The sequence below is a fragment of the Trichosurus vulpecula genome, chromosome 2 (genome assembly GCF_011100635.1).
Source record: "Trichosurus vulpecula isolate mTriVul1 chromosome 2, mTriVul1.pri, whole genome shotgun sequence".
In the NCBI taxonomy this organism is placed as follows: Eukaryota; Metazoa; Chordata; class Mammalia; order Diprotodontia; family Phalangeridae; genus Trichosurus; species Trichosurus vulpecula.
In genome coordinates this window covers 294,445,895-294,469,285 of record NC_050574.1, presented here as the reverse complement: position 1 = coordinate 294,469,285, position 23,391 = coordinate 294,445,895, and the positions used below count along the sequence as shown (strand labels likewise).

Genomic DNA, 23,391 nt, shown 5'->3' with positions numbered 1-23,391 from the left:
TTCATTTGAACCATACAGTATGCTTCTGTATTACAACAGATATATAATACAGACTCTCAAACGTATCACACTGAGCTTCAATCAAGCTTCCTTTTTCTAAATGTAAATAGCACCAACAACCCAGGCAAAAATTTCCACTACTATAAAGTTAAAAGTTTATGGAAAGAGGCATAAACACTTAAAAAAAAACTTAAGAAATTAATATTAAACCAAAGCTATCTTGAAGAAATTATACTAAAAACATGTTATTTCTATGCCTTGTTTCATCTGTGAAACAAGACTTAAGTTCCTTCCAGATCTGAAAACTTATAATTCTATTAGCTATTAGTTAAATCTACAATTTGCTGAACCAAGGTTCCCAATTTGTATGTAGTAAATGGCATTTTAACACCTTTTGCTGTGCGAGATGCATTATAAAGTTCATTCTTAAGAAAAATGCAAAATATTTTTCCATATTTACTATATCTGTTATTGTATTAATAAACTATTACTTAAATTGACAGGAAAAGAGTCTTACAACATTAACTTTGCTGAAACATTAACTTTATAAAGTTCTATCAAGTCTCATGGTACATGGAATCAAAGCTGAAAAGTAATCCTTTTCTTTACCTTCCCTCCCTCCAACTGGAGGTACCCTTCCTTACCTAAACTTTGATATCCTCTCTTTGCTGTGGAATATTTGTTAAGTGCCTACTAGTTGCCAAGTTATCTCAGACTTCTTGAGGACTGAGGTTCTATTGTTTTCCATCTCACTACCACAGTCCATGCAGAACTAACACTTAAATATTCAATGAATTAAATTGCAGAGTATGCCCTAAATCCTAAAGTTTGAAAGTGTCTTCCCTCTCCCTCACATTCACAAGTCATCAAATCTTATAGCTCCCACCTCTACAACACATCTGCTCTCCTCTCTGTTCATGTTGCCACCATCCTAGTTCAAGTCTTCATAGCTGCAATATCACAACAGCCTGCTAAATGAACCCCTTGCTCCCAGTCTCAACCCTCTCCAATATATCATCCACACAGAAGCCAAAATACTCTACCTAAAAAAATGTGTTCTTGTCATTCTCCTGCTTAAGAATCTTCAGTGGTTCCCACTACCTCTAGGATAACATACGAAACATTTATAAAGCCCTTCACAAACTAGTTCTAATGTACTTTTCAAGGCTTATTTCATATCACTCCCCTTCATACACTATGTTCCAGATAAAGTAATTGTCTTGCCATTCCCTGAATCCAGCAGCCTAGCTGCTGCTTCTGTGCCTCTACACATATGTGCTTAACATTCTACACACTTACACACACACACACACACACACACACCACACACACACACTCTCTCTCTCTCCTTATTCTGAACCTTCTCTCCCCTCTCATCACTACAAGGATCAGTTGGGTCAAACGCATACTGGAAGAGCACCTCATTAAATTTATCATTCAAAAGAGATATTTTTAAAAGCCATTCAAGAAAAATCAAATGGTCAGTCAGCAAATAAACATTCAAATGTCTACTATATTCCAGGCACAGTGCTAACTGCTTAGGATACACAAAGAAGAAAAAGATAGTCCATGCCCTCAGGCATTCACAACCTAGTGGCGGTAGCAACAAGCACATAAATATGTACAAACCAGCTATATACAGGATAAATATGAAATAATTTAGAGAGGGAAAGCACTAGAAATAAGAAGGGTTGAGAAAGATGGGATTTTAGTTGAGGTTTCAGAGAAGGCAGTAAGCAGATATGAGGGAAAGCATTCCAGTCATGGAGGACAACCAGAGAAAATGCCTGGAGCCAAGAGATGTGAGGTCATGGAACAGCAAGCAGGCCAGTTTCACTGAATCGAAAAATAGTACATGGTAGGGAATAGGTGTAAGACTAAAAAGGTAGGAAGATAAGGTATGAAAGGCTTTGACACACAGCATTTTGTATTTGGTCCTGGAGATGATAGAGAGCCACTGGAGTTGTTGTGTTTTGGGTTTTTTTGGGGGGGGGGCCGGGGAGTGGAGAGAGGAAACATTTACATAGTCAGATTTTCTCTTCAGTAAAAATCATTGAGCTGGATGGAGGATGTATTGAAGTAGGGAGAGACCCGATGCAGGCAGATGTATGGTGTATCTATGATGCAGGCAGATGTATGGTGTATCTATGATGCAGGCAGATGTATGGTGTATCTATGATGCAGGCAGATGCAGGCAGGAATACTCCAGGCATGAGGTGATATGGGCCTACACCAGAGTGGAAGCACTGTCAGAGGGAAAAAGGGCAAGCATTTTAGAGACGTTGAAAAGATGAAATTTACAGGCTTTGGCACCAGACTTGATTGGGGGAAGGGGTGGAAGGGAAAGAGTGAAGAGTCAAGGATGAAACCTAAGTTTTGAGCTTGGGGGAAATGGAAAGATGGTGTTACCATCCACAGTACTAGGGAAGCTTGGAACGGGGGAAGGTTTGGGGGGGAAATAAGTTGTTTTAGACATGTTGAGTTTAAGATGTCACTGGACACCCAGTTCAAGTCTAAAGTATAGCTGAAGTTGTGAGATGGTTTAGGGTAGGATAGGTAGATTTGTGAAACATCAACATAGAGATAATTAATATATGGGAGCTAATGAGATCACCAAATTAAGTAGTATAGAGCAGGGCTGTCCAAAATGCTGCAGTGTGATTTATGCAGACCGCCTACAAGTATAGAAATTTACATAAATGCTTTAGTAAACAAAGCTGGGCTACTGCAGAGCTCTCACTAAAATGGCAAATCAAAATATATTGTCTATTGTTTCAATAAAAACCTAAGGTTGGACAGCCCTGTTATAGAGGCAGCAGAGAAAAGAGCCCTGGATAGAACCCTGTGGGATACTTATAGTTAGAGAAAATAATCTGAATAAAGATCCAGCAAAGGAGACTGAGAAGGATCTGCTCACTGTCAGACATTCAGCTGCATGAGCAATCCGGCAAGTCAATCTATCAGTACATCCATCTTGGATAGTCACTGTAGAAAGACAAGGAATGAGCCAATGGATAATTAAATAGAAGATTAAAAAAGCAAGCTGAAATGCATTTGCAAAATTGTACAATGCTTTCAATGATGAAAATCAGTCCAGCAAAAAGCATTTATAAATCACTCACTATGTGCCAGGCAGTATGCAAAGCACTGAGGATACAAAGGCAAAAACAGTCCTTTCCCTTAAGGGAAACTCACACTCTAAAGCAAGAAACAACAAGTAAATAGCCAAGTACATACAAAATGTACACCGAGTAGATGGTGAGAAATCCCAGAGGGGAAGGAAGCAGCAGCTGAAGGGACCCAGAAAAGCCTCCTGCAGAAGATGGGATTTGAGTTAGAACTTGAAGGAAGCCAGGGAAGATAAGAGGAGTATGGAAGGAAAGAAGAATTCCCGGCAAGGGAAGACAAGTTGTGCAAAGGTACAAGGAGAAGGGTCTATCATGTGCAAAGTATATGGGTAGACTAGTGTGACTAGATTATAGACGGCTTGAAGGAGAGAAAAACAGAGGAAGAATGGAAAGCCAGGAAGGGGTCAGTTTAAAATGAGCTGTAAATGCCAAGAGAGGCTTTTTATTTGAAGCTAGAGTAATAGGGAGTTACTGGAGTTCATTGAGTAGAGAGATGACATGATCAGACCTAAACCAGCTGAGTAGAGGATGGTTTGGAATGGGGAGAAACTTGAGACAAGCTGCTTCCCAATACAAAATCCACATTTTCAAGACCAGTATTTTCCCAGTATTTATACATACACACACACATGACTTCAAATGAGGAATACCAGTCTCTATAGAAAATCTGAGGTGACCCAAAAAGCAATGGAGAGATTTAGGGTGAATAGAGAATATCTAATGAGCATTTAAGAAAGATACAGACAAAAATCATTTAGGGTAAGTTGCAATCTACATTGCTGGAGAAGTAAACAAGTGAAAACGAAGGTCTATTGAATCATGTTGCCTGGAAGAACTAAATTTAAAATAAAACAAATAAAAAAAATCTCACTGGTCCTCACATTTAATCACTTTATTAAGGAACTTATTCTTGTCTCTATACTTCTGACTACAGTCTATATCAATAATGCCACTTCTGGACTTTCAAGGAAATGAAAGTAAAATTTTTTCATAACAGGGCAGCTAGGTGGCGCAGTGAGTACAGCACCAGCCCTGCAGTCAGAAGCACTTGAGTTCAAATCCAACCTAAGACACTTGACACACTTACTAGCTGTGTGACCTTGGGCAAGTCACTTAACCCCAAATGCCCTGCCTTCTCCCTTCAAAAAAAAGATTCCGAAATTCTTTCATAACGATTCCACAAACCACTTCCAAAATTGTTTTTATTATAAAAGATTCTTGTAATTAAATGAGTCCATTGTATTTCTAGTCTGCTAGATATTGAGTCAGCTACTAATACTCTATATTCAACAGGGAAAGAACACTCCTTTTGTCCTCCCAATGCCTAGACCTTGTATTTCTTTTGGTAGGTGGTTTGGAAATTCAGGCCCAACTAGCACTGGAGAGGAAATCATTAAGCTATCAGCAAAGCTAAACTTTCATCCAGGGCCTTTTTTCACGTATGATCACAAACTTTATAATTTATGCCTCAAATTACTTCATTGTACCTAGCAATTCTATCAGGCCTCAGTTTCCTGATTTGCCAAAAATACAAAAAGGAGGTTCTAAAATCACAAAATCCTTTTTATTAGATGCAAACCATCACCATGCATTGTTTATTTTTAGTTTTAAAATTTCTCCCTGATTTATTCCTTACTTCCTCTGCTACCATATTAACTAGGTCTTTCTCCTGTAGTATTTCTCCAAAATACTGTGAATATCTAAGTCTCTCTCCACTCACTCACCTTTCCTCCCATCCCATCCAATGTATCCCGCACCCTTATGCCATATTAATCTTCCTTAAACCTCACTTATAATGTCAATTGCTCTCAAGTTCTTAGGAAGACCCCACATGATAAAACTCAGATCTTCAGCCTGGCAACCATGGCCTTCAATAACCCTGCTATCAAATTTATCCCTTACAACTTTCCAACAACATATACTCTTCATGTCAGTTGGTCCTCGAAATGAGAGCACTACTTCTCCCTTCCTAATCCCAATAATACTTATCTGTAGGACACATTTCAGCAAGAGACAATTTCTCACAAAACATTGTGTTAAGTCTTGTCTTATCATTGGGATTGTAATTTTATGGGGAAAGTGTTATTTGATGCTTTTTATCTCTTCAGAGCAATTAGCAGTATTTAGCATAGAGCACAGACTCAATTCAATTTTAACTTTACAATTAATGCCATTTTTGCCAGCTGTACAAGCACATCATTTTTGCATGATTTGCAAATACCAAGTTTACTTACATAACTAAATTCTAAAGATTATCAATTTAAAATTCTTTCCCAAAACTCCATTCTTTCATTAACAAAACCCAAAAAAACGCTAAACAGGAGGTCACAGTAATAGATATTCTGAGGATTCACACACCCAAAATATCAAGGCCCAAAAAACACTCTACAATTTCACAGAGTATGTCATGGAAAGACTACTCCAATCAAATTTAAGTCCCAAAAACTAAGGTATCAAACCCTTAAAAATACTTTTATTTTGATAAAGTCTAAGTGGTAAAATGGTACAGCTGCAGTCTAATGGTCATCACTGCCAAAAATTTTTAAAATAACACATAGAGAACTCTATGCAGAAAAGTTCCTTAAGTAGGTTTCAGAGTAAAGTAGTAATATTTATTTAATAAACATATACACAATCTAAAATAAACCTTTCCATCTAGGGTGGAGGAATGAAAGAGAATATGATGTACTAGAAAGGGAATATAAGCTCCTAGATAGCAGGGGACAAAACTCTAAACTTACTTATATCCTAACTGGTCCAACAGCTACAACAAATAACACAGGTACAGATAAGTACTAATAAATACATTTAATGGTGACAACAAAAGGGACTACAAATACTTCAATCCTTTGGGATGGAAGAAGAGCATGTGACCATTCATTCAATAAACATTTAGTAATGTTTACTAGTAATCTGTATTGTGACTATGAGAGACAAACATGCGTTTCTTTTTTCAGAATCCCCCATACTTCATGAATACAGAATAGGCAACAAGACTGTGGCAATATAACCAAGGGAGAAAAAAAAAAGCCTTTCCAAATTTTTCTTTAATGCTTTACCCTACCTAGATATGTACATATTCTCATATGTTAAATACAACTGGAAAGTTTAACTGTTCAGCAAAAATAAAAAAATTGTCTATTCCAACAATTAAGAGTCCCACATAAAGTCCCAAGGAAAAAAGATTTTTACTAACACAATTTTTAAAATGACATGACAAAAGGAAAAAGAAAAATTTAATAATTAAAACTGATATCTAAAACAAAAGTATTAGAAAATCTTATTTTAAGTGTTGGAGAATCTTGAATATATGTATAGGAAATAATTTAAAACTTTACAATGTTCTATAGCTCTAAGAATTTAATTCTTATCAATTAAACTTTGGGTAACTGAAAAAATTAGCCTCAGAATACAGAATATTTTTATGTTCTAATTTTAATCTACAATGAAAAAGTTCAGAAATTTAATTTTACTATTATCTAAGATGAATTATCATCTAACTTTTTTTTCTGGGTGGTTTAAAAAATGATCCCTCTAATTGATAAAACTAACTGGTGAGTCCTGGCTGCTTATTCCTTAATGTAGGTCAGAATTACTTCTGCTTAAAGTTCCCAATTTTTAATTGTTAAGAATAAAGAGCTGGGCTTGTTGGCACAAGTCAGTAATCTCTGGTATTTAGGGAATCAGAAGCTGGTGGATCCCCTGAGTTCTGGAGTTCTAAGCCCCAGTAGAGACAAAAGGGATGGTCTGGGGGTCCATACTAAGTCTGGCACCTATATATAGTTATTTACATATTATCTCTACATTAGAATGTAAGTTCCTAAAAAAAGGCAGGAAATGTATTTGCCTCTCTTTGTATCCCCTGCACTTAGCACAGCACAGTGCCTGCCACGTGTGTGTTTAATAAATGCTTGTTGACTGACCAGTATGGTGAACTCCCAGAAGTGGGAGGCCTCCAGACTGCCTAAGAAGGGATGAGCCCACCCAGGTCAGAAAAAGCTTCCAAGATGGTCAACAGTGGGATAAGGCAGTGAGTAACCCCTACACTTCCATCCTAGAAGAAACAGAGAAATCTAGTCTCAAAAAAAATAAGGTAGGGAGTGGGTGGTGGGAAGAAGGGTCACTGTACTCTGTTAGATTAGCAACTTTCCTAAATCTTGCCGATTCTAAGCAACATTTTTCAGTCTCTAAAAACATTTCCTCTTTTTTGATTCAAGCATTGCCCAACTAACATAACAGAAAGCTGGATTTGATTCAGTATGTTTTATTTCTCTTAAATGGGATAAATTTAATTTTTTAAAAGGCTCTAAAACTAGCAAAAATATTACAAAATGGACAAAATTTGCCCCTGACAACTCCTTTAAAAAGAGCTTCTTCAAAATGCTTGTTTTGTGTTGCATTTCAGCATGGTCTTGTCCTCAGACGAAAACTAAAATGTGAAAATAACAAGGGGAGAAGACCCAAAAGAAATGAATCTCAAATGGTATGTCAGACACCTGAAGCAGATTCTAGGGCTATTTTTGTTCCACTCACATCCACATTTTGTTCCACTAAGCTAATACCTACTTTCTCTTGTTGTCAAATATTAACTAAACAGTAATAATATATAGACACATTGTCATTTAAACAATATATTTATATGAATAATATCTGGCATAGGGGCTAGAAAATATGCCCTGGAATTCAGAAAACTTGGATTCAAGTCCAGGATTTGACACATCCTATGAAGCTGTAGACAGGCATAGGATCATAGAACTAGGACTGAAAGAAATCCTTAGGGCTTTAAAAGCCATTTTGTCCAACCCCCTATTTAACAGAGGAGGTCATAGTATCCACTACCTGTCAACTATGTGGGGATTCCTTCTGTGTATGATCTGGACTACACAGTTGTTCTAAGTCCCAGATCTCAAATTCTATGAGGTTAAATGACTTGTTAGAAATCAAACAGACAGTAAGTACCATAAGTGGAATTTGAACCCAGGACTTCTGATGTGAATCACCGCTCTTTGATAGAATTTGAACCCAAGTTCAAATTCATTTCTGAAATCACAGCTCTTTCTACTGTATCAGCTTCTCCATACTCCAAGGGAATTCTCTAAAACTAAGTTTCAGAGGAGTTGCAGATTTGTGTTGGAGACAGTTTCAACACTGGGTGTTCCAAAAACGATGAAAATACAGAGTTGTACCTCAATCCACCCCTGCCAAAAAATTACTTAAAATAGCACTGTGATTGAAGGTGCTAGAACTGTTCAAAAGTTACATGAGATGCGTCTGGAAACAATGGATCATCCTGCTCCATACCCTTTCCCCTCCCCTGAAAGTTTTCAAGGAGAAATGGTATGGCCACTTGTTGGCTATGTTATAGATATTCCTTTCATCTATGGATTGGATGAGATGGCCATTGCGATTCCTGTCAAGACTCAAATTCTATGATCCAGTGAAGACAGAAGTCTTGATTTTGCATTTCACAATTCATAAATATGAATTAGTCCTAATTACTCAGGTTCATAAATGAGTTTTCTATGGACAAGTTTCTTTAAAATTAAATGCTAATTAAATAATTTTGTAATTCAAAACAAACTGACCTCTTCTACTGGGCAGACTGGTTAAATTCAAGGCTGTCTTTTGGAAAATGGGGTGATATGAGGACACTGAACTTCTTCAGCATCATTATACCTCATAAAATAACCAAAAAAAATTATTACAAAGAAAATAACAAAAATACAAAAAGACAGATTATATCTAACTTGAAAATGTCATAGCTATTTCAATGACATGAAATGTTATAGAAATTAATAGTACTTTTCATTCTGAAAGAGATTTTATCAGAAAAAGATACAGAACTGCCAATGTGCCCACTCCAAGGAGAGTCCTGTATTAGCAATTCTGCTGTTTCTAACAACAGTGTAACATCTGAAAATGTCATTAGAGCAGTCACTGTGGACTTCACGGTAAAGAAATCTTATGTTAGTGTAACAGGTAGTACCTTATATAGGAAAGTGATAAACACTTGGCAACAAAAATAAATTCTAAAGAGAAAAAAATTGGGAACCAAAAGTTAAAGAGAATGTTTGGGAATTCAATGCCATCAAGTCAGACAGATGAGAAATACTGTTTAATGGGAAATAAATGGAGTTCCACTAAGAATACATAACTCCAAAATAGCCCACCACAGGCTCCAAAACTTACTTTGCTGTGTGTGAACTTTGGCAAGTCACTTTACCACAGGGCCTCAGTTTTCTCTTCCATAAAATAGGGACAAAAATACTTTGAACCATCTATCCTCTGGCTTGCTGGGGGGGGGGGGGGGGGGGGGGAGGGCCGGGGGAAGGCACAAGGCTTTAAAAACCATGAAGCATTATATAAACAAGTATAGCAAAAAAAAAGTTTAATTTTTCTTTGAGATACCACAACTTACTAAAACTAAAAAATGTTTAACATATAAGGTGTTCTTAATACACTTTTTAAAGTGTATTATACTGGCCAAGTTTTCTTTATTTCAAATTTTAGTAAATGAAATGCTTGCAAGTTTACCACATTTATTGTACAAACACCTAGACAGCTTCTCTTTTAAAAAAAAATATTGCAACAGAGACTACAATTACTTAATAAAATGTTTTCTGTTACTTTTTCTAGGACACAGATGCATTTTATTTTAATTCATAAAAATGCCCAACACCTACAACTCACCCTACCATGTATCTAAACTTGCTTAATTAAAAAAAAAATCTAGTAGAATTGTTCAGGTTTGAAATCGAAAACTACCTTATAAGGATACAAAAGATTTAAAGCAGGAAGAGGCTTTGACAAAACTAAGGAAGTTGTTGCGCGCTTGCTCATTGAGGGACTTTTTTCTTTGAGACAAGAGAAGTAACACATGACATCTTTCACTCTAAATTAAAATGTGACTTGGTTCCCTTGCAAAATATGTAAAAGGGAATGGAGACACTACAGCAGACTAAGTTGGGGGGCGGGGAGGGGGGAAAAGATGTTCATAGCTTTAGTAAGCGAGTTTTGATTCTTTTTTTCCTTAAACACTGCTCTCAATTCCCATGAAGGAAGTGCATTCCTCCCTTTCCCCAACCCACACCCTGGGCATGAGTCTTGTCAGAGCAACCTTGCAAAACCCACAACGTGGGCTTGCCTTTTTCCCCCCTCCCCTCTGTCTAGTCCTCTTCCTCCGGTCCCCACCCCGCCTCTCACAAGCTCTCCCCGCAGATACCGGAGGGAGGATGGGAGCCAGAGAGAAATGGGTGTGGGCTTCTGATCCGAGAGAAGACCCTCCCCCCAACCTTTGAGAAGCAAGGGGGTCCCCAGGTCTTCGAGACAGAAGGGGGTGGGGGAGGGGCAGGCTCAGGGGATGGGGGGGGTCCTCACAGAACCTTTCCACTGTACCACCCCCGACTCTGAACCCCAGAAGAGTGCTCGCCCCCCCATCTCCCCCCACACTGGGCCAGGTCCGAAAAGGGCGAGGTCGGAGGGAGCCGAGGGAGGGTCCCTCTCTCCAGGGCCCCACCCCTCCTGAACCCAGCAGAGCCGGTGACTGACACCCCGACCGGCGGCGGTGGTGGCGACTCCCCACGCCATTCATCTCTTCCCCCACACCCTCTCTGTCTCTCTCTCTCTCACACCCTCGCCCCGCCATTTTCCCTCTCAGCCGGAGCTCCCCCCCGCACCCCCGTGGGCTCTGCTCGGTCCCCGATGGGGCCCGTCCTCGCCGCTCACCCGGTGCCACAGTCCACCACACAGGCCGGCAGCCGTCCCGCCATCTTCCGCCTCCTCCTCCTCTCGCTGCAGCCGCCGCCGCCGCCGCCGTCGGGTCCGTGCTGGATGCGGGGAGGACGGGGGGCTGGCGGCGGGGGCTATCTAACCATCCACAGCCGGGCCGGCCTCGCGCTCCCGGGAAGCAGAGAGGAAGCTGAAGCAGCGGCAGCGGCGGGCGGGCGGGCGGGCGGGCAGGGAGGGAGCAGCAGCCTCGGCCAGCGGCTTCCACTTCCGCAACCCAGCCAGTCAGTCAGGCCGGCAGTCCCCGCCCAGCCCGCCGCGGCCGCCTCCCCGCTCTCCTCGCTCTCTCTCCCCGCCCCACTCCGGCCCTCCCCCTCTACAACTTCTCCCCTCTCAATTCCTTTCTCGGAGAAGCCAAGATGGCCGCCGGCGCTGACGCCCAAGCCCGGCCCGGCCCAGCGGAGAACGCTGCCACAGCTTCCTCCCACCCAGCAGGCGGGGAGGCCAAGGAGCATGCGCGCGCCCGGCGGAGGCGGTGGCAGCTTCCCCACCCAGGTTCCTGGCTCCGGTCCGAGCTCGCTTCGGCTAATCCAACGCCGGGTTTTCCAGGGAAGGCGGAGCTGGGAAGTCAGCAGAGGTCCTTACAAACGTGATGAGCCGCCTCCTTTTCTTACTCCTCCTCAATGATCAGTTCTGTAGGTTGCTAGAGCTTCCTGGTGCGAGGCTGCGCTTCCAGCGACCAGGGGTGGCTCAGAGTCTTAAAAAGGCAAGGGAGGGGGGAGGGGAAGAGAGAGGCGTAGGTTTTCTCTGGAGTTCAAAGGAAAAAGTATCTGATAGAAAATCAGCAGCACGTGCCTTCCATGACTTAAGATGCTACTTTTTCACGTTGGGAAAAAGAATAGAAAGAGACTGGATGAGAAATGGATGAGTCAAAATGTGGCTTAAACTGTATATTTTAAGTGTTTTATTGTTATTCGTAGGTTCTTAACCTTTTCTTATAGACCCCCTCCCCTTGGTCTAGTGAAGTCTATGGATCCCTTCTCAGACTAATGTTTTTAAATGCATAAAATAATAGGAGTACTAAGGACATCAATTATATTGAAATAGTTATTAAAAAAATTTAAGTTCACAGACCTCCCCCCCCCAGTTAAGAACCCCTTTTTAAATTAGTCTGAATTACTGTGGTCTGTTCTTTAAAATAGCGCCCTAGAGGTCAGGGTCTGGCCAGATCGGGTACGCAAGGCTGGACAGCACCACCTCACAAAATTGGGCGCTTAAGGCTTTTTGATGATGATGACGACGACCATGACAAAGATAAATTTCGAACATATAGAGAAAGGGGAGAGGAAGAGAAGTGCAAAGGGGGGGGGGGGGCGGGGAGAAGTAAAGATTAAGCAAGCGTTTTATTGTCTCCCATGTACCCAATAGGATGCTAGGAGTCCTGGATACAAAGACAAAATAGCTTGTCTTAGAGGAGTTTAGAATACAAAAAATTGACACAAGGTAACATGGAAGAAAAAAAAAACCACCAGGAATTGGTGTGCTGGCAAGGCTTCAAGTATAAGGTAGGGCTTGAGCTGAGACTTGAAGGAAACTTAAGATTTCTGAGAGAGGAAGCGAGGAAGAGTGTATTCCTGGGCTGTGCCAAGGCAGAGAGACAGGAGACGTATTGTCTTCTTCCCCAAGAGGAAAACAAAGTAAGAAGGCCAGTTTGCTTAGATTGTAGTGTTGGGGGTTGAGGGAAGTGTCAAGCGTTTATTAAGTCCCTCTTGCTTGGACAAAAGGAATTACGTGTAGTAAGGCTGGAAAAGATAGGTTGTTGCAAGGTTGTGAACAGTTTTAAATGCCAAACAGAAATTTATCCCTGATTCTGGAGACAGTAATGAGCCACTGGAGTTTATTGAGTAGGAGAATGACATAGACTCCCACTTATACAGAAATTTTATTTAGCATCTATATAGAGAAAGGATGGAGTGGAAAGAGGAGGCAGAGAGACCAAATAAGGTACTATTGCAGTATTTCTGGAATGAGGTGAGAAGGGCCTGAATGAAATCTGTGATTGTACACAGCTCCCACCCTGTAACTGGACTCTGATTTGACAGGTTATTAGTTACTCAAAATAATAGGACTCAGATGCTTAACATGCTGTAATTACATAGTTTGTTAAATATAATGAAAATGAAAGGAAATAAATCTAGCATCCTTATTTAGAACCATTTTATAAACCGTTGGCCTTGCCTTCCCAGATCTTAATCAGTGGCAGAATGAAATTTCACTCCAGGTTGTTGTCATTTTCCAGATCCTATCAGTGAAGGACTCAGACCATCAAAATGCAGCTGAAGAGAATTAGGTGAAGCTAAAGATGATTAGGATTTTTGAAGGTAAACTCAGTTCTGTCTATACATCTAATCAAAGAGCCTCCTATTGACCGTATGGTTGCCAGACCAAAACCCAGTATAAAATATGTGTATATGTTCAGAGGCATTTCCATTACATCAGTCTAGTTACATAGGAGTGTAAAATGGGCAAAAATTATTGACCCAAGCAATCTTATCTCTTCCTAGCCCATAAGATCATTCTGACCACAAAGTAGCCTTCATTTTTGGCAAGAAAGGTAAGAACCCAGGAACTCAAGACCTCCCTCCATCGACTCCCGTAGGAAAGTAGCAATGTGTCTATTTCTAGGCTTTCACACTTAAAATCAAACCTTATGGTAGGATAAGTGTCCACTCCATTTTACTCAGGTACTCCTACTGATCTCACTCAAGGTGGCAAAGCTAAGTGTATATTACTGAGCTCTCCTCTGCTATCTCCATTTGTGATGTTTAAAAGGTTCGAGAGACATAGTTTCTGGGTATTTAACCATTTTATTAATAATGTTAGCATATTATTATTAAAAGAGGTCAGTGACACCCTAAAATGATAAAGACTCTTCATGGAACCTACTTAATGCTTATGTGCCCTTGGAAGAGTGGGTGTTCCCGAGGATGGCAATTGACCCTGATTGGTTAACAAGCAATGAGAGAGAATATGTATTATAATAAGAGGTGGACCTGTTGTAATGAGGAGTTGGGGGATGTGACTTTGATCATGCCATTTATTTTGAAATCACCCCAGCCTTGGCTAATTTAATCAAAGAATTTATCTCCACTCAAACCTAAGTACAACACAGTGGGCAGGAATTCACCTAAATAAGATGGTCTAGGTGGGGTAAATTTTTGGCAGAGGTCAGTAATGTCCTTCAAAGTCTGGGCTTCGAACAGGGAAAAAGCCTAGAATTCCCCCATAATTAGTTATTAATAACCATTTCTTTCACATGTGTTGCTGCTTACTGATGAAATTATGTATGTAATGAATATAGAGAAGCATGGAAAGATCTACGTGAACTGATAACAGAGTGAAGTAGACATTGTCAAGAAAACCGTATGTATACAATGTAAATGGAAATAACAACCACACACAAATCAAAAGTGAATGTAAAAATATTATAAAAATTAAGTGTGAAAAATGTAGAATTATGATTTGCATAATAATCTACATGACACATGTAATGAATATGCTAACAGATTTGATTTTCAGAATTTCCTTTTTTAACTTGCGAGTTAGATTAACAATGTAGCTTAAAATGATCAATCAAACCTTTGACAGCTCTTACAATCACTGCCATTTTTGTGACCATGTACCTTAAGTGAAGCAAATCAAGAATTGTAGAACCTATTCTGATCACAGAACTCTAGATCTGTGCCCTAGGGAAGATGGTCACAATCCCCAAAGACTTAACTCTAGAATTGTTGTATTGTAGCATTTGTGGGATTCCCGTGGGAAATCACTCAAACCCTGGCCTTAGCCTTTTCTTCCCCACCTGCAATTTAAGCATATGACTCTGGCTTTTTCTTCAGCTTAGAGAGCATGCCTCACTCTGAAATTGATTAAACTATTTGATCACTGGCACTCGAGTCTCTAGGCCTACTTTGTGTGGCCAACCATTCTCAGGTTAGAGACTGTCTGAGCAAAAATCCTGTTAAGAATATACTTTCAGTTATGAAAAGAAATTTATCTTACCCAAAAAAAAAATAGGAAGGGAAGGCGATAAGAGAAAAGGGGATGATAAAAGGAAGGCAGATTAAGGAAGTCAGTGATCAGAAGCAAAACAGACTTCTGAGAAGGGACAGGATAAAAACAGAGAAGAAAAAGAAACAAGAAAATGGGATAAAAGGAAATATACAGTAATCATAACTGTGAATGTAAATTGAATGAGCTCATCCATAAAAAAGAACCCAAAAGCAGAATGGATTAGAAATTAGAATCCAAATATATGTTGTTTACAAAAGACCCGCTTGAAACAGAAAAACACACAGAGTTAAAATGAAGGGCTGGAGAAGAAAATATTTCAGCTAAACTAAAAAAGGCCAGGGTAGCAATCATGATCTTAGACAAAAGCAAAAATAAACTTAATTAAAAGAGATAATCAAAGAAACTACACTTTGCTAGAAGGTACCATAGACAATGAAATAATATCAAAAAAATTTTACAGCAAGTTTCTCTAATAAGGGCCTCATTTCTCAAGTATATAGAGAAGGGAGTCAAAGTTATAAAAATAAGAGCCATTTCCCAACTGATAAATGGTCAAAGAATATGAACAGGCAGCTTTCAGAAGAAGAAAGCAACGCTAGTCATATGACAAAATGGTCTAAGTCACTATTGATTAGAGAAATGCAAATTAAAACAACTCTGAGGTCCCACCTCAAACCAATCAGAAGTGAAAAATGCTGAGGGGAGGGGGGAATAGGGAAAATAGGTACACTAATACACTGTTGGCACAGTTTTGAACTGGTCCAACCATTCTGGAGAATAATTTAGAACTACATCCGAAGGGCAATAAAACTGTGCATCACCTTTGACTAAGCAATACTACTACCAGATCTGTACCCCAAAGAGAAAAAAGAAAAAGGAAAAGGACCTATATATACAAAAATATTTATAGCAGCTCTTTTTGAGGTGGCAAAGAATTGGAAATCAAGGGGGTGCTCATCAGTTGGGGAATGGCTGAACAAATTGTGGCATATGATTGTGATGAAGTACTATTGTGCTATAAGAAATTACCAGGGGTTGGAGGGAGAAGGTTTCAAAAAAGATGACAAGACCTATATAAACTGATGCAAAGTGAAGGGAGATGAACTAGGAGATCATTATGCTTGGTAATAGCAATATTGTAATGATGATCAACTTTGGAAGATTCGCCTCCTATGATCAATTCAGTGATCCAAGACAATTCCAAAGGACTCATGATAAAAAAAATATCATCCACCTCCAGATAGAGAAATGATGAGCTCTGAGTGCAAAGTATAATTTTCTCATTTTATTTTTCTTGCTTTTTTAACAATATGGCTAATATGGAAATATGCTTTGTATGATTTCACATGTATAATTGCTGTCATATTGCTTGCCTTCTCAGTGGGTAAAGGAGGTGTGAGAAGGAAAGAAAAATGTATGATTGGAAAATAAAAACTTAAAGACTTAAGAAATCTAATCAATACAAGACCAATCACCTCTCTAGAAGACCTATGATGAAACATAATCCACCTCCTGACATAGAGAGATGGTAAACTAAAGCTGCGGAAAAAGGCATACATTTTTAAACCTGACCACTGCATGGATTAATTTTTTTGACTGTGCTTTTTTAAAATTATTATTGCAATGTGTTTCTTTTCTCACATATTTTAGTAGGGGGAAGGGAGAGAACAGAAAGAAGTTCAGAAAGAAGCAGAGTCAAGCAGGGCAGTTTTGAAAGTAATGTGTAGGGTTTCATTGTTTATAAAACATAGTGAAATAGAGATTAATGGTTTCACATAAAATCCTTTTTTGTGTTTGTTCTGTTATGTACATCAAAATTTTTTTGTTTAACTTCAGAATTTTTTAAAATACAGTAAAATCAACTGGCCAGGATGATTAAACAGAGGCCAAGCAAGACAAGGCAACAAGCAAAAGATAGACACTTAGACACAGTGGTGACTAAGTGGCATCTATGACCCCATTATTGTCAAAATTAAATTTGTTACAGCCAGGAGGTACCCTTTGGGTAGTAGCCAGGGGTGTTGTGAGGCTCAAATGAGATAATGGATGTAAAGCACTTTTCAAACCTTAAAACACTATAGAAATGCCAGTTTTTGTTAGCTTGAAGGTCATCCAGGTCTCCAGTACAATGATTCCTTCATTCCCTGAGCCTTCTACTGAACTCCTGCTGAACACAAGCAACGTTTGTAGATTATTAGAACAATACAGATGTAAGCTAGTAAATGTTTAACAACCAGTTTCAGTTGGGGAGTGGAGGTGGTAGGACAAAGGAGGGAAGTAGAAAGAAAATTTATGCAAACAAGCCTGTTAGATTTGGCTCCAGCACATTTTTGGTGCTAGCTATGCCCAGGTTGTGCAGTGAATGGAGTGCTGAGTTGTAAGTCAGGAAGATCTGAGTCAAATGCAGTGCCAAGTCAAGTCACTTAACATTTGTTTGCCTCAGTTTCCTCAACAGTAAAATAAGGGTGATAATAGTAACTACCTCTCAGGGTTGTTGTAAAGATCAAATGAAATGATTATTTATAATATGACTAACATAGTGCTTTGTACATAATAGGCATGAATGTTTGTTTCCCTCTCTCCTTCCCTCCCAATTCAGTGCTGGAGGTTTTGGAGTAGACCATAGAACAGAATTCCAAATCTAGCAGAGGAGTTCCTGAGACCCTAAAGTTGGCCTTCAGTTTTTCCACTTACTCATGTAGAGGTCACCACAAGAATCAGTGAAGATTCCACAGTACTTTAAAAATTTGGTGTAGACGATTGGTGGCGAGTTAACTGTGCAACTCTAATTTCTCTGGGAGACAGGAAGACTATCATAGGTTACTGAGGTCTGGGTTCTTTTTCTCTTATAATACCATGCTGTAGCTGAGAAATGGACTCCAGTCTAAAATGTATTTCTTCCTTGGAAGGAGCTACATCCAGGGACTGAATGAAAGGTGTAGTCTATGCTACATGCTTCTTCAATCACTATACACTTACTAATCTAATAAAGCTGTTTATGGTTAAAAAAAATGTTTCAAGCACTGTTGACTGGGTTTCTTTCTTTTTTTTTTCTTTTTTGTAAAAAAGAAAGAATAAGGAACATTTTTTATTTTTGACATCCTAATTTGATACCACTTAGTAGATGTATATACTACTCCAGGGAGGTCAATTACAACCTACTGATGCTTTCTCATCCTGTGACTCTTGTGCATGTCTTCCCATAGATCTTCCACAGGGAGTCCTTTAAACATGCTGGGAACCTTCCTCAACAAGGCTGAGATTACTGGACATTACTTAGGTATCAATGGAACATGTAAACAGTCTATCCCTCACTCTCTCTACATGACCAGCCTATCTTTTCTTCTGGTCCTACATCTTTTTTATGTCTCTGAGTTGGCTTTGGTGCACAATTCTTCATTAGCAATAGACAGATTATTCACACCAATTATATGTCTTTTCCCTGCATTTTGGTGGCCTGTAACTTTAATTCTCCATTCCATCATTCACAGATATGTAGTATCACCAGAAGGAGAAGGGAAGAGAACATGCTTTTTTTTATTAAGTACCTGCTATGTGCTAGGCACTGTACTAAGAACTTTACACACATTATCTCCCTGAACCCCACAGCAACCCTGTGAAATAGATTCTATTGCCATCTCCAGTTAAAGAAACTGAGGCAGACAGATGTTGATTGAGTTTCCCAGAGTAATTAGGCCCAGTGTTCTTTCCACTGTTCCACCTACCTGCCGGAAAAAATGTATTAAAATGATTGGCCTTTGTTTCAGAGAAAATTTGGGGGTCATTAAAAACACTGAACCATTTTTAAATTTCCAGCCTACTCTCAACCAACAAATTTTCTCCTCCTCCTTCTTCATCATCATCATTTACCTAGTACAATTCAAACAAGTCTACTGATTTGAATCTTTTGTGAGACCAAGTTCTTTTCTTTCTTTAAAAAAAAAAATTAAGTCATAGTCTCTAGCAAACCCTTCACACATAGATTCCCAGAAAGTTATCCCAAGTTTGAGATACTATGTGGGGCAGTGTCCACTAAAAATCATGACTGAAAAATTTCCCCACAAATGTTTATTTTTACTAAGCCAACCAGAGAACACATTCCTTCAAAAGAAATAGCACAACAAAATAAGTATTAAGGAAGTTTTTTTTTTCCTCATAAACAGTGGGTACAGTACACTCTCCAACAAGTTATACCACCAGTGGGGGAGAGGAAACAAGGGAACACATATGGCCAGAGAACATTCATGAAGGGGGCATGCGTGGGCAACATGTTCCTCCACAGCAGGATTCCAATAAAGCAGACGTCCTTCTGTCTTTTGATGATATTATCAGACCAACTGCTTTCTCCACAAAATGGGGGTCCTTAGCCTCTCTGTTCTCACTGTTCCACTGTAGCTGTTATGACCGTCTTCATGGAGAATGGGGACATGGTCTCTTAGCTCTTTATAGTCGTGCGGCTCTCTTCTTAGCCAGTTGAAAGCAGACTCTACTTAGTCTCGCTAGGCCGACAAGCTACCATTAAAAAACCTATGGTTTGAGAAGTCAGGAAGGGATCTCAAATGGAAAAAGTTTAAGAAGCCCTGAGGCAGAGAAACCTTCAGGTATTTTAAGTTCATCCTTTCAATTAATTCCCTTTCTCCAGTTGCAGTACAGAAAAGTCTCTCATTCTAAATCCTTATCTGGGTCATGGTCCAAAATTCCTTTTAACTATGGCATCTCTGGGTCAGCAGTTGATGTTCCTTTCAAATCATACCAGAGATGCCACTTAGCAAAAAGGGAGCTGGGTGGGGCCAGAATGAGGAGGTTCTTTCCCAACCCTGGCAAAGACATCAGTTTCTATGCAAATCAATTTCTGAGCAAGGTGAAAAAGGGCAGGGTGGAACTGGTAGTGCTGATGACCTTTGCCCTCTTTCCAACCAGGAACCAAATTGCTGTATTTCTTACACCACTGGTTTTTCCAAAGCTCCAGTTTTTAAAAAACTGATCACCAGTTTGAGAAATGGAGAAGTTTAATGTTCATGGAAGACATATTGAACTTGAATCAAAAGATTCAGAAGCCCTGAGTTTGCCAATTTATTGTCTAAGTGACCTTGGACCAACCCCTTTTCTTCGGTGGGGCTCAGATTCCTTATCTATAAAACAAGGGAATTGGAATAGATTATCTCAAAGAGTCATTTCAACTCTAATATTCTGTGAGTTGAATCAAGAACAAATCCTGTGTTTGCACCTTGCCTATTTCCTTCCTTGACCTCTCTACCCAAGTTGGGCCACATGTCTGAAAAATATGAAAATCGTTTGTATCAATCTAATAACTTGAAGTCAGTTGTAGTTTAGCATGGAGTGGGGGAAGGGAAACTGCCTTTGTGGATTGTGGTTGCAGTTTTTCTGACACATCTTCTATTTTCATCCTCTTGCAAACTGACAGCCTGCGACAGTTGTTCTTCCATTTCTAGAACAAGTTGCCAAATCATGGGGGAAGCTAATGATGCTAATATAATAAATACTGGTTTTCTTTTTTAAGCTTAGAGGAAATTATTTTATTCCCTCCCTAAAATGGAGCTTCTCCTTAGGGGGGTTTAGTCCTTGTATGGCATCCAAATCTAATCTCAATGCTTTTTTTTTTAAAGAATTTTAAAATTCAATTTGTGCCATTTAATTTATATCACAAAAGGTAAAACCTCATTTAGTAGACACACAATACTTGTGAAGAAAAAAAAGAGCAAATCCTGCCACACTGATAAAATCATGGCCCAGGCTGTTTGCATTTCTATCAGCTTGTAAACTAATAAAGCAAAGTATAATTTCCCTGCACAGAGGAATTTTAATATAAAACAGTTATTACCAATAGAATACAGTATGCTCAGATAACAAAGACATGCACTGGAAAATTTTGCTGGATTTACAAGAAATGATTGATGAACTCTCTTTTTTTTTTTTCCTCCTTAGCTGTTCCATATCATCAGTCCATAGACTCATACTAGCACCAAGACAAACTAAGCCTTTGGACCTTTTCCACACGATGCATTAAAGTAAGTACTTAATGATTCAATCTACCCAGAACTGGAAAAGGCACTAATGACAAGAAGCAGTCAGTATATAATTACAGTAGCTTTTTGATTATTTTTGAATCCATTCCGTCCACATTGCTTCTGAACTTGACCTACTCCTATCAGAGAAATTATATTAAATGCTAAAAATTATTCAGTCCATTAATTATAATGGTGTCATTATAGAGCCTAGTCCTCAATATAGCATAGGGAAAGCACACTTATCTTTGATCACTTGATAAAATGGATGTGTCCTAGAGAAACTGTATGATTTGTGTAGAATTCGTGTAAATCAAAATATACTTTTAATTTGCTGAGAGCATGCACAACCTAGGAAGACTACCTAATGAATATTTGTTTAAGTTGAGTAACTTTTAAAATTTGAAACAACCATCCCTTAGATAATTATATATTTTTAATTTTTGATTTCCACATGTTGATTTTTTTTTACAAGGCAGTACTCTAAATTTTTGACATTGTTGCATTTAAATAGCCGGCTTTTTCCATACATCCTTAATATTATAGGATAATAGAACTAGAGGAAGCTTTAAGGTCATCTACTCAAAGGTCCTTATTCTAATCCTTATTTCTTTCATCAGTTTAATAATTTTGACACACATTTTCTTATTCCCTTTGTTTAAATTCTGTGTACATTTTGAGAAAGCTGGGAAGAGAGTAAGTCATTAGAATGATGAAACAACTTGAAAATAGGGTTTATGTGAGCGGGATGCTTTCAGAAAAACCTGGAAAGACTTACAGGAACTGATGCAAAGTGAAGTGAGCAGAACCAGAGCAATGTTGTACACAGTAACAGCAATATTGTACCATGATCAACTGTCAATGACTTAGCTATCCCCAGCAATATGGTGATCTAAGAAATTCTGAAAGACTTAAGGTGAAAAAAGCTGTCCACCTTCAGAGAAAGAATTGATGGAGTCTGAGTGTGGATTGAAGCATACTCTTTAGAATTTTCTTTATTTTTTTTGTTTTTGGTTTGTGTTTTCTTTCACAACGTGGTTAGTATGTAATATGTTTTGTATAACTACACATATATGATCTGTATCAAACTGCTTGCCTTCACAAGGAGGAGGAAGAGGAGGACAGGAGGAAAGAAAGAATTTAGAACTCAAAAATTAAAAAAAAAAACACACAAATGTTAAAGATTGTTTTAACATGCAATTGGAGGCAGCTAGGTGACGCAGTGAATGAAGCGCCCGCCCTGGAATCAGGAAGACCTGAGTTCAAATCTGGCCTCAGACACTTGACACTTACTAGCTGTGTGACCTTGGGCAAGTCACTTTAACCCCAATTACTTTGCCTTCCCCCCTCCAAAAAAAAAAAGGAGAGAAAAAAAGAAAAAATCTAATTGGAAAAAAATAAAATATGACAGTTTTCACATAAAAAAAGAAAATGGGATCTATGAAGAAAAGTTAAGGAGCATTTAACTTGTATGTAACAGAGGACTGGCCATGGAGCCCAGTCCCATTGAGCATGAGCAAGTGCTGTTGGTCCAGCCTGGGCAGCCTGCTTCTGGGAGAGTCATGATGATTGTAATGGAGAGATTTGGGGCATCCTCAGGTGTTCTGTAACTAATTCTGATCTGCTGACTTTTGGTAAATAAGAACTTCTTTGGCTTACTTGTGTAGCACCAGTCTCAACAATTTTTCTTTGTGTGACTTCTTCTTGGCTGACAGAAGTGAGAGAAGAGAGAGATAATGCTATGAGAAGAGAGGCCTTTGACCCTCCCCATCTGAGGCCAACATGGGGCCCATGAACACAGACCTTGAGTTCTTTTGGTTTTCAGGGGGTTTTGCTTTTGTTTGTTTGTTTTGTCTTGGCATGTTTTCTTTTGTTCTAGGTAAAGAAAGAAGAGATGACTATGACTTTATGAGCTTCGGAAGGTCTTGCAGGAAGCCATGAACAGATCCAGAGGTGGAATCTGTGCCAGGAATTTGCAGTCTGTCTGGCTTCTGTGCTCTGAAGAATAAGGAGCAACCTTCGAGACAAAGACTCATCTAGCAACAGTGTTTAATTTGAACATGAACTTGGTGGGACCAATGTAGAAACTAAAGTAAGTCTGAATCCACTCTCTATAGAGAATGAGAATTGGGATCCCCAAATTTGTGTGTATGTGCATTTGTCTGTGTGAAGGAAGAATTTATACTTCTGTTCTTGCTGTGTCTTTGAAGTCATTGATCCTTTTGTAAAAGCTAGTTGATGTTAATTGGCTAAATAGCATTGGAGTTGTAATCAGCGGCATCTAACACTGTGGGAAGGTAGGATGGGGAAGCAAACCTAGAATGGGGGCTCAAGGATTAGAGAAGAATTAGAGAAGAAAAGACCCAACTTCTCCAAGGTATCCCTAGAACTCTCAGGGGAGTGGATGTAGCCAGCCTTCCTCTGAGAGAATAGGACAG

The 23,391-nt window shown here is 39.1% G+C and overlaps 1 protein-coding gene and 1 long non-coding RNA gene across 2 annotated transcripts in view; one reads left to right on the top strand and one right to left on the bottom strand.

Annotated features, from left to right (window-relative positions):
- The window catches only part of ACTR3 (actin related protein 3), a 68,394-nt gene extending 57,059 nt beyond the window's left edge, over window positions 1-11,335 (bottom strand). The window contains exon 1 of the mRNA XM_036744226.1: window positions 10,854-11,335. Within this exon, the coding sequence (XP_036600121.1) occupies window positions 10,854-10,897 (44 nt within the window). The 5' untranslated portion in view covers window positions 10,898-11,335. The remainder of the gene's footprint in view (window positions 1-10,853) is intronic.
- A 6,811-nt stretch (window positions 11,336-18,146) lies between these two features.
- On the top strand, window positions 18,147-22,918 carry LOC118837396. The gene is made up of 3 exons (XR_005009555.1): window positions 18,147-18,207; window positions 20,874-20,956; window positions 22,833-22,918. It is a non-coding gene; the product is annotated as an uncharacterized LOC118837396 (long non-coding RNA).
- The last annotated feature ends 473 nt before the right edge of the window (window positions 22,919-23,391 follow it).